At 33.0% G+C, this 18,081-nt stretch overlaps 2 protein-coding genes across 2 annotated transcripts; one reads left to right on the top strand and one right to left on the bottom strand.

Moving 5' to 3' along the window:
• Positions 1–11,784: 11,784 nt before the first annotated feature.
• LOC105629490 (RmlC-like cupins superfamily protein) lies at positions 11,785–12,774 on the top strand. Its single transcript, XM_012211098.4, has one exon. It carries the CDS (start codon positions 11,833–11,835, stop codon positions 12,493–12,495), a length of 663 nt encoding a protein of 220 aa, XP_012066488.1. The 5' UTR covers positions 11,785–11,832; the 3' UTR covers positions 12,496–12,774.
• A 1,655-nt stretch (positions 12,775–14,429) lies between these two features.
• On the bottom strand, positions 14,430–17,716 carry LOC105629489 (alpha/beta-Hydrolases superfamily protein). Its single transcript, XM_012211097.4, has 5 exons — positions 17,439–17,716; positions 16,626–16,888; positions 16,306–16,517; positions 15,860–16,124; positions 14,430–14,915 (listed from the first exon to the last, which is right to left on the bottom strand). Exons 1-5 carry the CDS (start codon positions 17,530–17,532, stop codon positions 14,610–14,612), a joined length of 1,140 nt encoding a protein of 379 aa, XP_012066487.1. The 5' UTR covers positions 17,533–17,716; the 3' UTR covers positions 14,430–14,609.
• Positions 17,717–18,081: the final 365 nt, after the last annotated feature.

Here is an 18,081-nt window from a genome sequence, read left to right as displayed (position 1 = left end):
GCTACAAATGTTTCTTCTACCACATCTCTTAATTACGTTGGTAAGGTAGTCAAATATTGAGCTCAAGTAGCAACTGCCAGCCTGCCCAGCTATTGGTTTCCAGCCTGCACAGGTTATACTATTTTGGTCACAGCTCTCAATTTATAGCTCCAATTTAGGTGATTCAAAAACTCATGGACAGTTAAAACATAGAGGAACAAATAACTCTTTTATAACACTCCCTAATTCCATCGTTAAATAGAGTCAAAATCAGGGTTAAGTTACTGGTCAGTGATCCAACAAACCTGGTTCAGCATGAATTCAATGTCTACTTCATTCATTCAATTCATCCCATGCTTTATCACCATTTACAGACCTCTAATTCAACATTCAGCAACATATCTTTGCATTATCCACACACTACAGAAGTGTTCATGCAAGAAAATGAGAAAAACTAAAAGAGATATCAAACCTTCAACCAAAAGAGCTTTAAATCTTCTTCTTAGCTTCCTTTTCCTCCAACTTTGAGCTCCCCTCTCCTATACATCATAACTCTTATAAATCATCTAAAATATCACAAAAGTATGAAATTTAAGAAAGGCTACTTACTTGGATAGAGTTCTCGGTTGAATTTAGTGTTTAAATCACATGAAAAGTGATGGAGAAAGGAAGGAGATGAAGAGAAAGATAAGAGGAGATGAAGAGGAAGACGGAGATGAAGAAGAAGACGTTGAAGATGAAGAAAATGAAGAAAGCAAACTGAACTGGAAGTCTCGTGTAATCCAAATATATCTTTGATTAAATTACCAAATAGTACCTACATTTTCCATATGTTATATTTTAATACCTAAACTTTATATTTTAGTGCAAGTAAGTCCTACCCCTTATACTTTGATCTTTTTGTTTCATTCAAGTAAGTCCACTTCTTTTAACTATTCAAGTTACATCCTATTCTACCCCACTCTGGATTTAAATGGCTCGAACCGGGTTCTAGTTCGGCCCGACTCGACTCGACTCTATGCAACGACTCAATTCAGTAGGATGTTACATTTCTCATTTAAAAATTTTTTATAATATAATTAAGCAAAATGGTTTAGTTGTTTCCTCTCCAAAAGTTAAATTATTTCAAACTAAAATAAGATTTTTAGAACATGACATTTTTCAAGATACTATTAAACCGATTGATATATAAATTAATTTTACTAAAAAATTTTCAGATGAAATTACTGATAAAAATCAATTATAAGGATTTTTGAGATGTGTGAACTATGTTGCTGATTTCATGAAAGATATTCGAATCTTATGTCAACTATTATTCAATAAGTTAATAAAAAACACTTCTTCCTGGTTTGAAAAACATACCCAGTTAGTTAAAACCATAAAGTCTATAATTGAAACCATAAATTTTTGTACTTAATATATTTGTTTGAATAATATTCACAATTAAAATAATTGTGTTTAAAATAATATTAAAATAGTGATAATTATAATAATATTAAAATATTATTGATAATTAATAATTATAAAAATTTTCCTTAAAATTATAATATTAATTATCATAATTAATAAGAAAGATATGTTGTATATTATAAAATATGGTGACATTACATTTGATTATATTGTTATCTATTAGAGTATTAGTTTTTTTTTTAATATAACATATTAAAATTTCATAAAAACTTCAAATCAATACATTTGATTATATTGATGTATATTATAATTAATAAGAAACATATGTTGTATATGATAGCCTCGCAAAGCGGGCAAATCTTGTTATGTTATTTTTATATAAATTGCATGAATGCATGATTGTTTTTATATATTTTACGTTTGTTCGTGTTGTTTTTGTTTCAAAGTAATTTTCAAGAAACACAGTTAAAGCAAAGATTTGTTTTATACAAAAGAAGACCAAAACAAGTTGAAAAAAATGGAAGAAATCCTTGATCCAGCCCTCGTGCCGCGAAGCAAGTCACAACAAAGAAAATGCCCAAGTCGCAAGCACTACTGGAGGTCGCGCACGCAACCTACACCCAGAAAAGGCAAGTCGCGAGCGCCACATTCACATACGCGGGCGCGAAAAGCAGGCCTGAGAGTCAGAAGGTTTGCAAGCAAAATTCGTGGGCGCGCCTTCCATCTGCGCGGGCGTGAGAAAGCACTTTTGAGAGGCAAAAGGTTTGCCAGCGAAAGTCGCGAGCGCGACATCCATCTGCGCGAGCGCGAAAAGCACTTTTGAGAGGCAGAGACATTTGGAGCAGAAGTCGCGAGGGCGACCTTTACCCTCGCGAGCGCGAGTCGAGATTTCCAGGAGACGTAATTGCTGCCTTTTCATCAGAAATACATATCTTTCCATGCAAGGGTCGGGACTCTTCCCAAGAGAAGTCACCTCAAGCACCTTTTAGCCAACCAATCATCACCAAAACCACCATCACTCTCCTCCTCTATAAATAGCAATCAAAATGAAGCAAAAAGAATATATAGAGATTCATATTGAAAGTTAAATTCAGAAACAAAAACACTTAGATTGTATTAGGAGAAGTGTGATAGTAGTACTTAGAGTAAGTTGACGAGAGTCAATTGTTATTGATTGTGCCAAGAACATCAAGAAGTTTCTCGAGGTGTGACGCCCTCCGGAGGCTTGAGTTAGATTACTTCTTTCTCTTGTTTTATAGACTTGTTGTATGTTGTTCTTCATAACTCTTCTATGCAAAGCAACAATTTAAAGTTGGTAGCATTCAATAAAAATTCCTTAAGTTATCTTTTGATCTTTGTTTAATCAAGGTTACTGAATTATATTCTCAGAAGGAAATAGTTTAGTAAAGATCAAAGAGATTTAATTCATTGAGTTGAATTTACATGTGCGCATTTCACTTATTTCTGTTAAAAGTTAAATCTGTCTTATTGAAATAATCAAAGAATAAGAATTAGGTTTAATATTTAACAAGGTAAGGTTTTTATTATAAGTAGAAATACATATAATAGATAGTATAATTCTATACTGAGAAGTTGAATTATATCTTATCATATGTGATTAAAGAATTCTCTATTGTATGTTACAAGCTTTTGCATAGAAAGGGAAAATCCTGTGCATGATTAATTATTCTAAGTATCTTACTACACACTTATCTCTAGAGTTAATTAAACGTTAGATTTAGCATAAGTAGAAATTAATCACTTTTGTATTCATATTTCTGTAAACACATCATTAAGAGTAAAGTCGCAAGTGAACTCAACCCGTTCCTCGTGGGATCGATCTTTTATTACTACGTTGCGATCCGTATACTTGCGGGAACTCAAAAGAGATGCAACAGTATATTATAATATATAGTGACATTACATTTGATTACATTGTTATCTATTAAAGTACTAGTTTTTTTTAATATAATATATTAAGATTTCATAAAAACTTCAAATCAATACAAATAATACAGAAAGGAATATGACCCATCTCTTGAAGACCAGACATATAAAAACACTATTATAACTAAAATAATTATGGTTTGCTGATCTGATAAGAAATAATATTTAAAATTGAAAAGTGAACTTGAAAAAATCAATAGATATTCAAAGTGGCAGATTAGACAAACTCTCTGAATTTTCTATATATGGCCTAATTATCTATGAATTAATTGTTTATGACAGACATAGAGGATTTGAACCATTAAATCCAATGGAGGAACATGCCATACTACCGACTCCAAAAGACAAAGATCATCGTGTATTTAAACAATCTCCATAAATTACACATCTGTCCAAATAATACAAAACAAATGCAAAAAAACAAAACAAATACTCCACATAAAATGGAAATATCATAAACTCTACAAGATGGAGATAAACCATAAAAAAATAATAAAAATATAAATAATCTAGATCTATGCCAAATAGATATACCTCTGTAATTTATTTAACCAAAAAAATAAAAATTTACAACGAAACCATAAATAAGAGTGTAAAATAAAGAGAAGAATTTGAGAATTCGTATTCACAATTTGATATCTACGAACATTAGCAGAAAGCTATATATATAGCCTGTACAGGAAGCTAATATAGAAAGAAAACAAATTACATTAATTTAGGCTATAATTTACAATCAGATTAGGTAACTAGAAATTTCTATCCTACAATTGCTCCTTGACAGTTCACGTTGATACAGATTTGTTGAGGTAAGGAATAGAATAGAATTTGGAGCTGAAGATAATCATTAACAGCCCCCCTCAAGCTGTGTCTTAGGAGACCAAAGACTCAGCTTGTTGCAATGAGCTTCAAATAATGGATAACCCAAAGGTTTTGTCATCACATCAACAACTTGATCAGTGCTTTTTAGAAAATGAATTTGAATTAAACCACGTTTCACTTGATCTTTGATGAAATGGTAATTGATTTCAACATGTTTTGTGCGAGCATGGAACACCGGATTAGAGTTGAGATAAATAGCACTTAAAATTTCACACCAAAGTTGTGCCGGTGATTTTAAGGGAAACCCAAGTTCTTGTAGCAGTGTCGTTAGCCACATGACTTCAGTCGTTGTTTGCTACAGCTTTGTACTCACTTTTAGTACTTGATCTTGCTACAGTAGGTTGTTTTTTGAGGACCAGGATACTAAGTTTGTTCCCGAATAAATGAGATAACCACCTGTAGAATGACGATCATCTGGGCACCCTGCCCAATCACTATCAGAGTAGCAATGTAAAACAAAGGAAGAGTCACGTTGGAGTAACAAACCATGATTAGATGTCTGCCGTAAATAACGTAAAAGATGTTTACAAGCTTGCCAATGCTTTGTTGTTGCACAATGCGTGAATTGAGCAAGTTTGTTAACATTGAAAGCGATGTCCGAACGAGTTAAGGTAACATATTGCAATGCTCCAACAATTTGTCTATACTCATTACCCGAAGACAGAAGTGTGCCCATGGTTTTACTCAAACTTGGAGTTTGAGCCATTGGTGTACGACACCCCTTGCATGCTTGCATATTTGTAGCTTGTAAAATGTCCTCAATATATTTATGTTGAGAAAGCAGTAATCCTTTGGCATGGCGTTGGATTTCAATCCCCAAAAAATAATGTATATCGCCAAGATCACGAACAGGAAATTCTTGTTGCAATTTATCCACAAACCATTGAATTAGTTGCGATTGATTTCCTGTAATAAGTATATCATCGACATAAACAAGAACAAATAATTTCTTCGTACCATTAGAATAAATAAAGAGGGAATGATCTGAATGAGAACGCTGAAATTTAAGAGTCTCAAGAAATGTCGTGAGCCGTTCAAACCAAGCTCGAGGAGCTTGTTTGAGACCATATAATGACTTTTGAAGCTTGCAAACATAATCTGGATTTTGCTTATCAATAAATCCAATTGGTTGTTCCATAAATAACTCCTTATCCAAAAATCCATGAATAAAAGCATTAGATATATCAAGTTGACGTGTTTCCCAATTTTGTGATGCTGCAATATATAATACAGTTCGTACAGTTATAAATTTAACCATTGGTGAGAAGGTTTCTGAATAATTGATACCAAATTGTTGAGTAAATCCCTTGGCCACTAATCGTGCTTTGAAACGCTCAACTGAACCATTAGACTTACGATTGATGCTATAAATCCATTTATTTTTAATGATGTTGGCATTAGAAGGCCGTGGCACTAATACACATGTTTGATTTTTTTATAAGGCAGTGACTTCTTCCTGCATAGCATCTTTCCAAACCTGATATTTATTAGCATGAGTAAAACAAGTGGGTTCCTGATTGGGCATGGAAGTGGCTATGTAGGAAAATTTTTTTGGTTTAGGATTGGGCCAAAGGACTATATGATGGGTGCGGATGGGTTTGGATGATCTATGGATTCTGGTGTAGATACAAGAAGTTGTAAACCAGGAGAATTAGATTTTGGAGATTCAGCGAGAGAAGATAAAGACGGCATAGAAATAAGTGTAAGAGATTTCGGTGAGGTAGAAGTATTTAAATTAAGCGGAGAAGATAAAGAAACAGAGTTTGAGTTTTGAAGGTTACCTAATTCTGATGAAAGAGCCAAATCTGGAGAAGTTTGACATGTTATAGTTAACCAATTTTGTTCAGCCTTGTTTTCATTAGAATGGGTAGCACGACTAGCATAGGGAAAAACATTAGAGTGAAATCGAACATGCTTTGCTAAATAAATCCGACCTGTACTAGGATCTAAACATCTATATGCAGAATGATAAGGACTTTGACCCAAATATATTCATTCATGAGTGCGATAAGAAAATTTGTGAGAATTATATGGTCTTAACAGTGGAAAAACGGAGCAGCCAAATGGTTGGAAGGCCAAATAGTTTGGATCTTTTGCATATAATAAAGAATATGGAGAATTTTTGTTAAGAACATCAGAGGATAAAACGTTGATTAACATTGATTAACATTGCACTTTATTCTAAAGCATAATTCCAATATTTTAAAGGTAGACTGGCATGAGCAAGCAATGTTAAACTCGTATCAACAAGATGTCGAATTTTTCGTTCTGCCGTACCATTTTGTTCATGAGTGTACGGGCAGGCAATTCGATGTTGAATACCATGATTTTTAAAATACTGATGAAGACGTTGATACTCTCCACCCCAATCTGAATGAAAAGCAAGAATTTTCTTTTTAAATTGTCGAAAAATTAACTGTTCAAACTGCTTAAAAATATCAAACACTTCACTTTTTACTTTCATAAAATAAATCCATGTAAATCTAGTGAAATCATCAACAAAAACAATAAAATAACGATGACCTAAGCTAGACTGAACAGGGGCAGGACCCCAAACATCTGAAAAAACAATTCCTTGGAAGCAAGAGGAGCACGACTCAATTTTCCAAGACGACAGCTAGCACATGGACTAAGAACAGAACTAGAGCTTGAAATTTTATTTTGCTTTGCTAAAGAAAAAATTTTCTGCACGTTTGGGTGTCCCAGCCGACTATGCCACTCATCCAGAGAAGGTGCAACATTTGCAAGATACACAAAAGGCTTAAAGAACTGAGGTTGACGAAACTTGTAGACTCCATCTTCACTTGGACCTTTCATCAGAATTTTCTTGCTGGTCTAGTCCTTTATAAGAAAATAATGTGGCCAAAATTCAAAAAACACAAAATTGTCAGTTGCAAATTTTTGAACAAAAAGGAGGTTTTTCTTAATCTCAGGAGCACATAAAATTTTATTCATGCTAAATCGAATATCAGGAAAAGAAAGAATACTATTACCAGTATGGGAAATTGATAAACCTTGTCCATTACCAACAAAGAGCTGATCCGGGCCTGTGTATTCATTGATTTGAGTCAAATGATTTGGATCAGGAACAATATGATAGTTGGCTGCTGTGTCAGGGAACCATGTCACTTGTGTAGGAGATGCAGAAGATTGAACAGCTGCAACATTAGCTGTTGGAGTGGTATTGCTGGCATTAACATTTCCAGAATTATAATTTCTAGTATTTTGGTTCCGCTGATATCGGCAACGACAAGTAAGAGCTGTGTGGTTACAATAACCATAAATTTGACAAGCAAAAGGATTTTGCTGATTTCGATTTCTGTTATTGCGCTGATTATAATTAGCTCGATAAGCTGGACGAGATTGATGCTGAGAATGAGGAGTTGGGAGAAGAGGTGTTTGGGTTCTGAGAGTAAGATTGGCAACAGGCTCATGAGAATTATTTAAAAGAAGTTCATGGGCAACAAGGTGACTATGAAGTTCATAGAATGACACAGGTTCAGGTTTCAAATTAAGAGAAGTAATTATAGAGTGATATTCATACCCAATATTTCTATATTTTATAGCATTAAATTTAGCAGTGGATATTGGATGTCCTGCTGCCTGAAGTTCATCAGCAAGGGACTTCGCCTTTTGAAGATAAGCAGAGATAGAAAGATCAGCTTTTTTAAGCTCTTGAAGAGAAATATGGAGCTGAAGTTGACGATTTTGCGAAACCGATCCAAAGGCATTAGCTAGGGCCTGCCATACAGCATAAGAAGATTTAAGTCCAATAACTAATGGATAAACTTCTTCGGAAAGAGAGGCAAAAAGCCATGAGAGAAGAAGTTGATCTTTGTCAAACCATTTTTCATATGCAGGATTGGGTATAGGAGTGGCATCTGTAGAAGAAGTAGGTATAGTTTGAGAAGGAGGTGGAATAGATCCGTCAATGAAACCATTAAGCTTTTGAAAATTAAGAATGGGTGTAAACTGTGTTTTCCATGAGAGGTAATTCTTTTGAGTAAGCTTGATGGAAAAAGAAGAAGAAGAGGTGATAGAAGGCATGGAGGAGGATGATATCGGAACAAGGGCCATTGGCTCTGATACCATGTAAAATAAAGAGAAGAATTTGAGAATTTGTATTCACAATTTGATATCTACAAACATTAGCAGAAAGCTATATATATAGTCTATACAGGAAGCTAATATAGAAAGAAAACAAATTACATTAATTTAGGCTATAATTTGCAATCAGATTAGGTAACTAGAATATTTCTATCCTACAATTGCTCATTGACAGCTCACGTTAATACAGATTTATTGAGGTAAGGAATAGAATAGAATTTGGAGCTGAAGATAATCGTTAACAAAGAGGAGGGGCTATCACACGAGACAATAATCAACCCCTATCTACATACTTAAATTTTTGTGTTTGAATGGAGAAAATAAAAGAAAAATTTAATGAAGAAAGTATATATATATATGCGAATGTATATGCATACAAATATGGGATCCATCGTTGACTGGTTAAGTTCGGATAGCCAGCCTGCTAACAGTTACAGGTCTGTTGTCAGAGCTATTAAAATGTTGCTTCAATGGAGTTAGGTTTTCCAGGCTTGTCCTGTCTATAGGGAAGCTAATCAATGTGCAGACTGGTTGGCTTCTCATGCTTTCTCTCCTGGCCTTGGTGTCCATCCTCTTGATTCTCCTCCTGTTGATATTTTTTTCTTTGATTTTTAATGAATGTTGCTGTGTTGCGTCTAGGCGTTCTATCGCCTCTTGTAGCTCTTCTTGAGCCTTAGAGCTCCCTTTAATTCGAGCTCGGTTAATTCATTTAACAACTAAACAATATAGATCAAAGCAAAAGATATAAGCAACATGAAAACAAATATAATTAATTAAGACATATTATTCATATTAAATATAATTAAAAAATATATAGAAACTTAATACACTAGCCAAGTCCAATCGTCATCTGAAAAATCACGAGACGATATGTTCGCTTCTTTTTTGGCCTCCCTATTCAAAGCCTCCAAGAGTCGCTCTTATTTTGGAAACTAAATCTCGTACTTATCCTGTTCATGTAGCTTGACACAGCCATGTGCACGTCTGCCAAAATGGAAAAATTACTTGTATTTATTATTACATCATGACGACGTCAGCAATAGTTAAAATTGATGAAAATACAATACAATTATGATATGATGACAATACAGAATCATAGGTGTTCTCCTACGCATGGCCCTTGTCCAAAATCAACGATATTAGGTTTTTAGCCTCCCTTGATTCCAAAAGTTATTAAAACGTAAAAAGTAGCTCTTCATATGTTGATTTTATAAAGAAAAAAAAGTTCCATGCACCACAAATAATACTTTAATCATGCCTATTTATTCAAACATATATAAATTTTTATGATAATCCCATGCTAATTAGCTATAAATAAAATAAGTTATATCATATGAATACTTTTATCTCTCAACTTCTAAAAAATTACCATGAGATAGTTACTAATTTTTCTACAAACTCACTAGCTATCAGGCCCTTCCATCCAAACAATAAGCATTTTTCATTGAAAAAATGGACATATCCGTCTAAAAAATAAGTCTGACTAATGTTAAGTAGTTGGCGTTTTATATAAAAAGACCTGATAATTAGTTTAAAGCAAAAAAAGAATGCCATATAATAGTAATTTCTTAAAAATAAAGAGACAAAAGTATTAATTACGGTACGATTCAAAGATCCAAGTATAATTTCTCATCAAGTAAATAATTTATAAATTCAGTTACAATGAATTAGTAAGATTATTTTGTATAAAAGTAATACCAACTCATAATAATATATATGTATATGTATTTGAAAAAAAAAAAAAAAAAAAGATAGCAAGCTAATTGTGTAAAGAATTTTCTCATTTTTGTGGCTTTTTTTTTCATGATTCGTATCTGTTTCTTGACGAGGTATGGATTGAAGTAAAATTCTCTCAATATTAATAACTTCAAATTTTTAACTCTTATCGCTTGTTTGAAATAAATAAATTCTGTAAAATTTTGTGAAATTAATTTAAGAATTTATATTTTTATGTAGATTTCAATTTTAGGAATTCAATTCTGTGGAATTGAATATAACTACACCAAATTCTATAGAATATTTAAAATTTCCAAATGAATTTCACAAAACTAAAATATTCACCTTTTATGACAAAACTACCGTTCTCTTTCTACAAAGTCAATTTTTCAATATTTTACTTATTTATTTTACCAAATTTGACCCAAACCATTAAAAAAACTTAGTTTTTTTGAAAAATATTCTTATTATTGTGTTTTTTATTTTAATATTTTAGTATTTTTTTTAATATTGAGGAGAGAGATTCAAGTTAAATATATAATTATTACTGAAATAAATGAAATAATTTTATTAATATTATTTTTATTTTATATATTTATTTTAATAAAAATATAAAAAGATTATATAGCATAACATAAATATAATTGATATTTTATTATTTATTTTTTATGAAATTACTATTTTAATGATATTTTAGAAAACAAAAGCAAATGAATTTTCAATTACGAATTTATTCCATACATGATTATATGGAATTCAATTGAATTACATATTTTAAATTAATCATACTAAATATAAAAATTCATTCATAAATAAATTCTACTAGAAAAATAAAATTTATATTTTGAATTCATTTATATCAAAGCAATTAATCTTATAAGCAAAGCTGATATGGAGATATAGTATGGTTTTTGCCCATCCAACAATCTATTGTTTTTTTTTTTTTTTTTACTTTGATTTTTGTGTTATCTTTGTAGAGCATGAGAACCATCCCCAAAGCTATTTTATTTTCACATGGAAACAATCATCATTCTTTAAACATTGCAAATTAATTATTCCATTTCCCTTCACCAACAAGCAAATAGATTTAGCTTTAGGGAAATTCCCAAATCATCCATGCCATGGTCCTCCTGGATTAGGGGGTGCCCTTGACCGCATCAAGAAACAAAATGCAATAATTGTTACTGCCACTCACTGCCGTTTAGTTTGTACACACCTCAAACATATATCATATAAATTACTATATATGCTATAATTATCACCACTTTAAAACAAATTCATGATGATGTGCCAAATTGCATTGGCAAATGTGATTATTTTTTGGATACATGACTAATTCAATGTACTAAAATAATATTGTGAGTTACATAGTAGAGTAGCCTCCTCTTTGAATGACATTCACTAAATTGATAATAATTTTTATAATAAAGAGGTCTCGAATATATAATAAGTGCATGTACAACCAGATTCAGCTTCAAATCCCTCTCTTTCCCACTACTTAAAAATCAATAAAAAAATATATAAGTAGGACCACTTAAAATAATACTATAAATTTGCAAAACATATGCCCTCAAATCTAGGAAGAAAAAACGTAAGTTGAATCTTTGTGATAATTATGGTGGGGAGCGTATATAAGATTCATATACATAAAAAGTTTTGTTATGAGTGTATAATTAATACACTAATTGAATAAGGACATTTTAGTACTTTCACTAGTTAATCACTACTATAAAAGCCATCTAGACTAGCAAGCCAAATCCATAACTAGCACAAGCCACAAATTGTGACAACAAAATGTCTCAAAAGTTGACGGTTTTGTTAGTTATTTTCTCCCTCCATAGCCTAGTGGCATTGGCCTCAGACCCAGATCCAGTTCAAGATTTTTGCATTCCAAACCCTACGTATGGTGCAATAAGAACTGCTAGTTTCACTATCCTACCATGCAAAAATTCCTCCGAAGCAACCACCGACGATTTCATCTATTCCGGCATGAAAATCCCCGGAAAGTTCTCGGAGACCGGCCTAGCAACCATTCCTGTGAACCCAACAAATTTTCCTGGCCTTAATACACTAGGCATGTCCTTTGTTAGGGCAGACCTAAAAACTGGTGCCATTAACCCACCACATTTCCATCCTAGGGCAACAGAAATTACTTATATAGTTCAAGGAAGTGTTTATTCAGGTTTCGTTGATTCTAACAACAGAGTTTATGCTAGGGTTCTTGAAAAAGGGGAGGCTATGGTTTTCCCCAGAGGGTTAGTGCATTTCCAAATGAATGTGGGTGATAAAGCTGCAACAGTTTTTGGAAGCTTCAATAGCCAAAACCCAGGAAATCAAAAAATCCCAACTGCCATTTTTGGGTCTGGAATTGATGAGGAGCTTTTGGAGAAGGCTTTTGGATTGAGTTCTAAGCAAATTGGAACGATGAAGAGGAGGTTTGATCCCAAAAAGGTATAGTTGAGGCAGGAAAAATGAGGGTTGGGGTTGAGGGGGTATTTTGGTCAGTTTGCAATATTATGAAATTATGTTATTTTGTCCATCTTATAATTATAGAATGCTTCTTTGTTATCTTCTAGCATAAATTAATGTGAGTGTTAAAATACATATCATGGCATGTCGTTTTTTGGGGTCAATGGTAGGTAAACATATCAACTGTTGTTTGTTTGTCTTATATATAATTGTACTATTTTCCATAATTTTGCTAGAGTAAATTATTTAATAATTTAATTTCTATAATTTTTCTATAGCACATTATTTAATAATTTAATTAATGTTCCTTCTCTTTCCCTATATATCTGATGCATTAATCTATCGTCCAATTTATTAGCTCAGTAAATAAAAAATGAGAGTTTTTGTTTTTAAAATGTAAGATATTAGAGGAACACCTCTTTCTTTTAAAATTTATTTAGTTAAAAACTTGAAAATATTTATTTAAAATATCAAAATTCGACTTAAATATTACTAATGGTCCATGGATAATAAAATGTTTATAGCCATTATTAAAAAAAAAAAGAAAAAAAAAAAGATAAAGTGGCACGCCATTGATTATATATCTGCAGAGAGGATGTGCATTGCTGTAAAGTAAACTTTATAATTAAACAATAATGATGAGCAAGGACCATAGTTATTAAACCTGATCCGACCTGGCGGGTCAATTTAGAAAACCGGTGAACTAACTTTAAAATCGAGTTGATTTTGCTTTTAAATCATTTAAAAAAGAGAATTATATTGAATAGATTAATCCATGATTAAATTAATCAAAAGAGAATTTTGCTTTTAAATCATTTAAAAAAGAAAATTATATTGAATAGATTAATCCGTGATTAAATTAGTCAAAAGAGAATTAGATTGAATCGATTAATCCGCGGTTGAATTAGTCGACTAGCACAAACCTGGTTTATCCGAACTAACTTTTTGATATTTTTAATTATTTTTTATATATATTAATACTTTTTTTTTTTTTGAAAGAAATATATATATTAATACTTTTATGACCTATAATTGAACCATTAATCCACTATTTAAATCAATGGCCCATCCACCCGTTTCTTTAGCCAGGTCAATGTTCAGGCCGGTAAGGACATTACATGGCACCAACAATCATATGTTTTTCATAGTAGCCCATCAATGGCCAACACAACAATCAGAAACAAAATCATGCCCATCCATATTCCAAAATATAAATAACTCCATTGGCTAATCATAGATGAACCTTCATTTTTGTTCTACTTAATATTGAGCATTCAATCTACTAGGTTGTGCTAAAAATGACATTATGACCATCATATGATGCTAATGTGCTTCTTGGTAGTACTTTATGTAAAATTTGAAGTCTGGTATTTTCAGGTTGATTCTTTCTATACTTGACCCAATTAACAGTTGGTTTGGCATTTTATAAAGATATTAGGAAAAGCAGTTTGAGAGTTTTTAACAATTTAAAATATTTTGTAATTAAAAAACATGTGAAATTTACTTTAAACACAAACTCTAATAACCTCTAATTAATATTATTTTCCTCAACCACTGATTAATTAAACAACAATGCCACGCAAACTTTAACTAAGAATACTGGTATGTGACAAAAAAAAAAAAAATACTGATAAAATATAAATATTGATTTTACTGGGTACATCAATAACAAACCTGTAATATCGTGGAGAATATAGAATATCTATGTAGTTTTTCTTGGAGTTATAGAATACATCTCATTAAACAGTGTGTGAAGGTCGATCAGCAAAGCTAAGAGTATCAAGTTAATATGAATATTATAAATGCACCACATGCAAATCTATTGTAAAAACAGATAACTCGGTAGACAAACTGCGGGTTGGCATTGCTAAGTATATGCTTTTAACAGCTCATGCAATCTAATTCAAAACAACTTTCCCAGGTAGGCAAATCAATGTTCAAAACTGATCATAAAACAGTAATAGCATTCCCACATCATCAATTTAGATATTGGTACAAAATTTATCTTCTACGACAAAAATGAGGAAAAAAACTTCAAATCTTCAAGTTCAAAGGTGAAAGAAGCCATCCGAAAATCTAACCTGATATAATAACGTGGAAGGCTACTGCTCACCAGTTAACATTGTCTTTATAATCTTATCAGCCATCCTATCATTGAAAGGAAACAGATGGCCAGAACCTGGTAACTCGTGGTAGTGAATCCAGGGAAGCCGTTGAGCAATGTAGCGTTGCAATGTAACAGGCACAAGATTATCTTGATCTCCTTGCCATAGATGAACAGAACCTTCATTGTTTGGAAATGGATTTTCCAGGTCCATAGGATCAAATTCCCATGTGCCAAATCCAATCATAATGTCACGATCAACAGACTCATATTCACCTTGCTGTCTTGTTTGTGGCCGAAGAGCCTGCACATTAAAAAATAATAGCAAGCACAAGAATAAAGTTACAGGATCAGAACCTAAAATTTGGAAATAACAAGTAGAGAGTTTATAGAATATTTACTACAACTACTGCAATTACAAGAGTGTATCCATTGCCAAAGGGAGAGTTCTACATATCAAATGCTCAAAACAGATATTTCTTCCCCTGCCCCCATGACAAAAAACTTGAAGCTCTCATGGATACCAACTTCTTTGGCCATCGCCCACCAATTTTTCTCACAAAATACAATTAATGGTCCTAGAAGTTGTGAAATTCTTACAATCAACTCATTTAAACTTTGTATCCAAAGAGAAAAAATGGGAGTAGAAGGAAGGACTAGGGGTTGGGGGAGGAGTGGTAGTAGCTATTATGTTCCTAGATGTTCCATTCTCAAAAATCTTAAATCAACTAAGTTCTTGCATGTGCAAGTTGGATATATTAGATTTTCCACAAAAATGAGAAAGAAAGCACTCACAACAAATAGAATGTGGTAACGAACACAACAATAATCACTGATGTCTTCAAAGTTCCATCACCAAATCCCAAACTCCGAATTCATCATTAGAATGGTGGCTTTTAGGAAGATTATCACAGGAGTGATGGGATAATTATAATATTGATGAAGTAGTTATAGTAATTAGATTAAGGAACATGGAATTTTTCAATATGCAACATGGTGTCTGATAAAACATGACATCAGAAAATGAAATGGGCAGTTTATTTGCCCTAGAATCACAGAGTGACCAGATGAGCTGCTTGTTGGATAGATGGTGCCACTTGCATACTAGGAATGTCCAAAGTTTCTAAGCAACTACTGAATTTCACTACTTTCTGGAACTTCTTGCCTTTGATGGTATTGTCTTGAATGTCTTCCACATGGCACAACAATAATAGCACACGAGAGTTGTAAGAAAAAACAGAAAATTACCATATAATTCTTATCTGCTATGAGCTTTGCTGTAATTTCTTTGTCTGGCTGAGCAAGAATATCAGGATTATGAGCCATAACGTTAGAACCAGGGAACCACTTTTGGGTATTCCACCAATAGGTTAGCCAAGGAAGATAGTGGCCAACACGAAGTGCCCACTGGTCTGATGGAAACTGTTTGCGGAAGGCTTCTGTAGATAAGTTCACAGGAAAACCAGCCCACCAATAATTAGTGACTGGAGTTAATAGTGTTACTCCTGCTAACCTGTTACGATGGAAAAAAAAAAAAATGATCACATAACTGAAGGTACATAAAAGTAAACAACAAGAAGTAACGACTGGCCATCTCTTGTCTTCAGTTATGCTTACAAACGCACAGAAGCATACGGAGATGTTCATTTCAATTCTCTTTATTACATTCTTTATAAAGCTCGGCTAAATAATACCTGTGAGGAATGTACTTGAGGCAGCTCCAAGTCAACTCTCCGCCCATAGAAAAGCCAATCATATAGAATTTGGATCCTAGTCCCAACTGATCAGCAAGTTCTTCAATATCCAGAGCAAAACTTTTCAATGTTCGTTCTGGATGAGGATCACTCTCTCCGTAACCTGGTCTATCAAAGGACACAATGTAGACCCCTAATTCTTCAAAAATTTCCTAAAGGAAGCACCATTGAGTCAGATAATACTAATTACTACCACATTACACTCAAAGACATCAAAGAGGTAAAGCATAATAGGTACAAGATAAACAAGCAATTAGTACCGGTGAAATGTGAGCGGCAACAACAGGATCGTGCCTGGAAGAATCAAAACCATGAACATAGATAATTTTAAATTTGGCCACATCTTTTGAGACACCGTGTTGTTTGTAGGCCAAATGCCTACCATCTCTAAGCTTTATTCTTGGTGCTGTGATAGGAGGCCCACCTGGAGAACCACACGTCTTGGGTGGAGGAGGCTGGATCACCTGATAAGCCCATGCCAAAATCCCCACAAACAAGACCAGTAGTATTTTTGAAAAAATCCCTGAAGCATTAAGATGAAATTTTGACACATTCAACTAAGTTGGAGACAGAATTGAGCTATTTACTCTAAAGAATGAGAGCAAGAAACATGACCAGCAGTGATAACTACTAAGAAAATAGGTCAAATTCACTTATGTTCACAAGTATGAATTTCGTAATCTAGCCAGTTAACATTATAACAGAGAAAAGGAACAAATGTATTGAGATTATAACATCATCTGATTTCTTTATTCATGAAAACCAAATCTATTACCACAAATCAAGAGTCAATTACTTGTGTAAGTAAGAGTAGCAGCTTCAACTAGAATTGTTTGATTATAATTGATAGAATATGAGTAGAAGCAAAGAAATCTATCTGCAGTAAGCCATGATAATTCTTTGATTTTAATTAAAATTGCAGTTCCACTTTCAAACCCACCAAACCCATCGAAATACCAAGATCCGAAAATACAAGAATCCTAATTTATTTCAATTGCAACTTTACTTCAATCTGAATCACTAACTAGAAAATAAAACAAATCAAAATGAAGAATATGAAAGGGAAAACAGACCCGAAGGAAGCTTAAGGGAGCTACTTTGCTTAGCTCTTCTAGTATGGGCTCTGGCCGAAGCCGCAGATATCTTCCTGTTCACTCCTCCCGCCATTTCTGGCCAACTGAGAAATTAGAGAGAGATCTGTGTATGTATATTAAACGAAGAAAGAGGAGAACTGCATAAAAATTACAGGGACAAATCTAGAGGGTAGTTTTTCGATTCTCTTTTGGTTGTTTTTCACGGTTGACTGGCGAGTAGGGATTGGTCTGGTATTTTCAATTTTGTTGTCCTCACTTATTTTTACGTGGACGATAATAGACTTATATATATTACAATGTTTAAGGGTAAACATAAAACATATTGTGAAGTCCATTTTAAATTTTATTCCAAAACTAAACCTAGAAGTAGGAGTAGCCACGGTTCCGGAACTGCCGGTTTCGATTTCGAAATCGATGATTTCAATTTCAAAAAATTTATGACTGAAATCGATCCAGACATTGATGGTTTCGATTATAATTTGGAACCCAACGGTTACGGTTTTGATTTCGGTTTCGGTTCTTAACGGTTTCAAAACCGACGGTTCCGGTCGATTCTCCTACCGATTTTTCGGCGAATAGCATAATTATAAAATAAAAAAAATAGAGAACATTTTTCTTCAAA

This window comes from Jatropha curcas, chromosome 2 (assembly GCF_041381405.1).
Source record: "Jatropha curcas cultivar XTBG-Jc1 chromosome 2, XTBG_Jcur_1.0, whole genome shotgun sequence".
In the NCBI taxonomy this organism is placed as follows: domain Eukaryota; kingdom Viridiplantae; phylum Streptophyta; class Magnoliopsida; order Malpighiales; family Euphorbiaceae; genus Jatropha; species Jatropha curcas.
The sequence above is the reverse complement of the archived record's forward strand: the minus strand, read 5'-3'. Positions and strand labels throughout refer to the sequence as shown.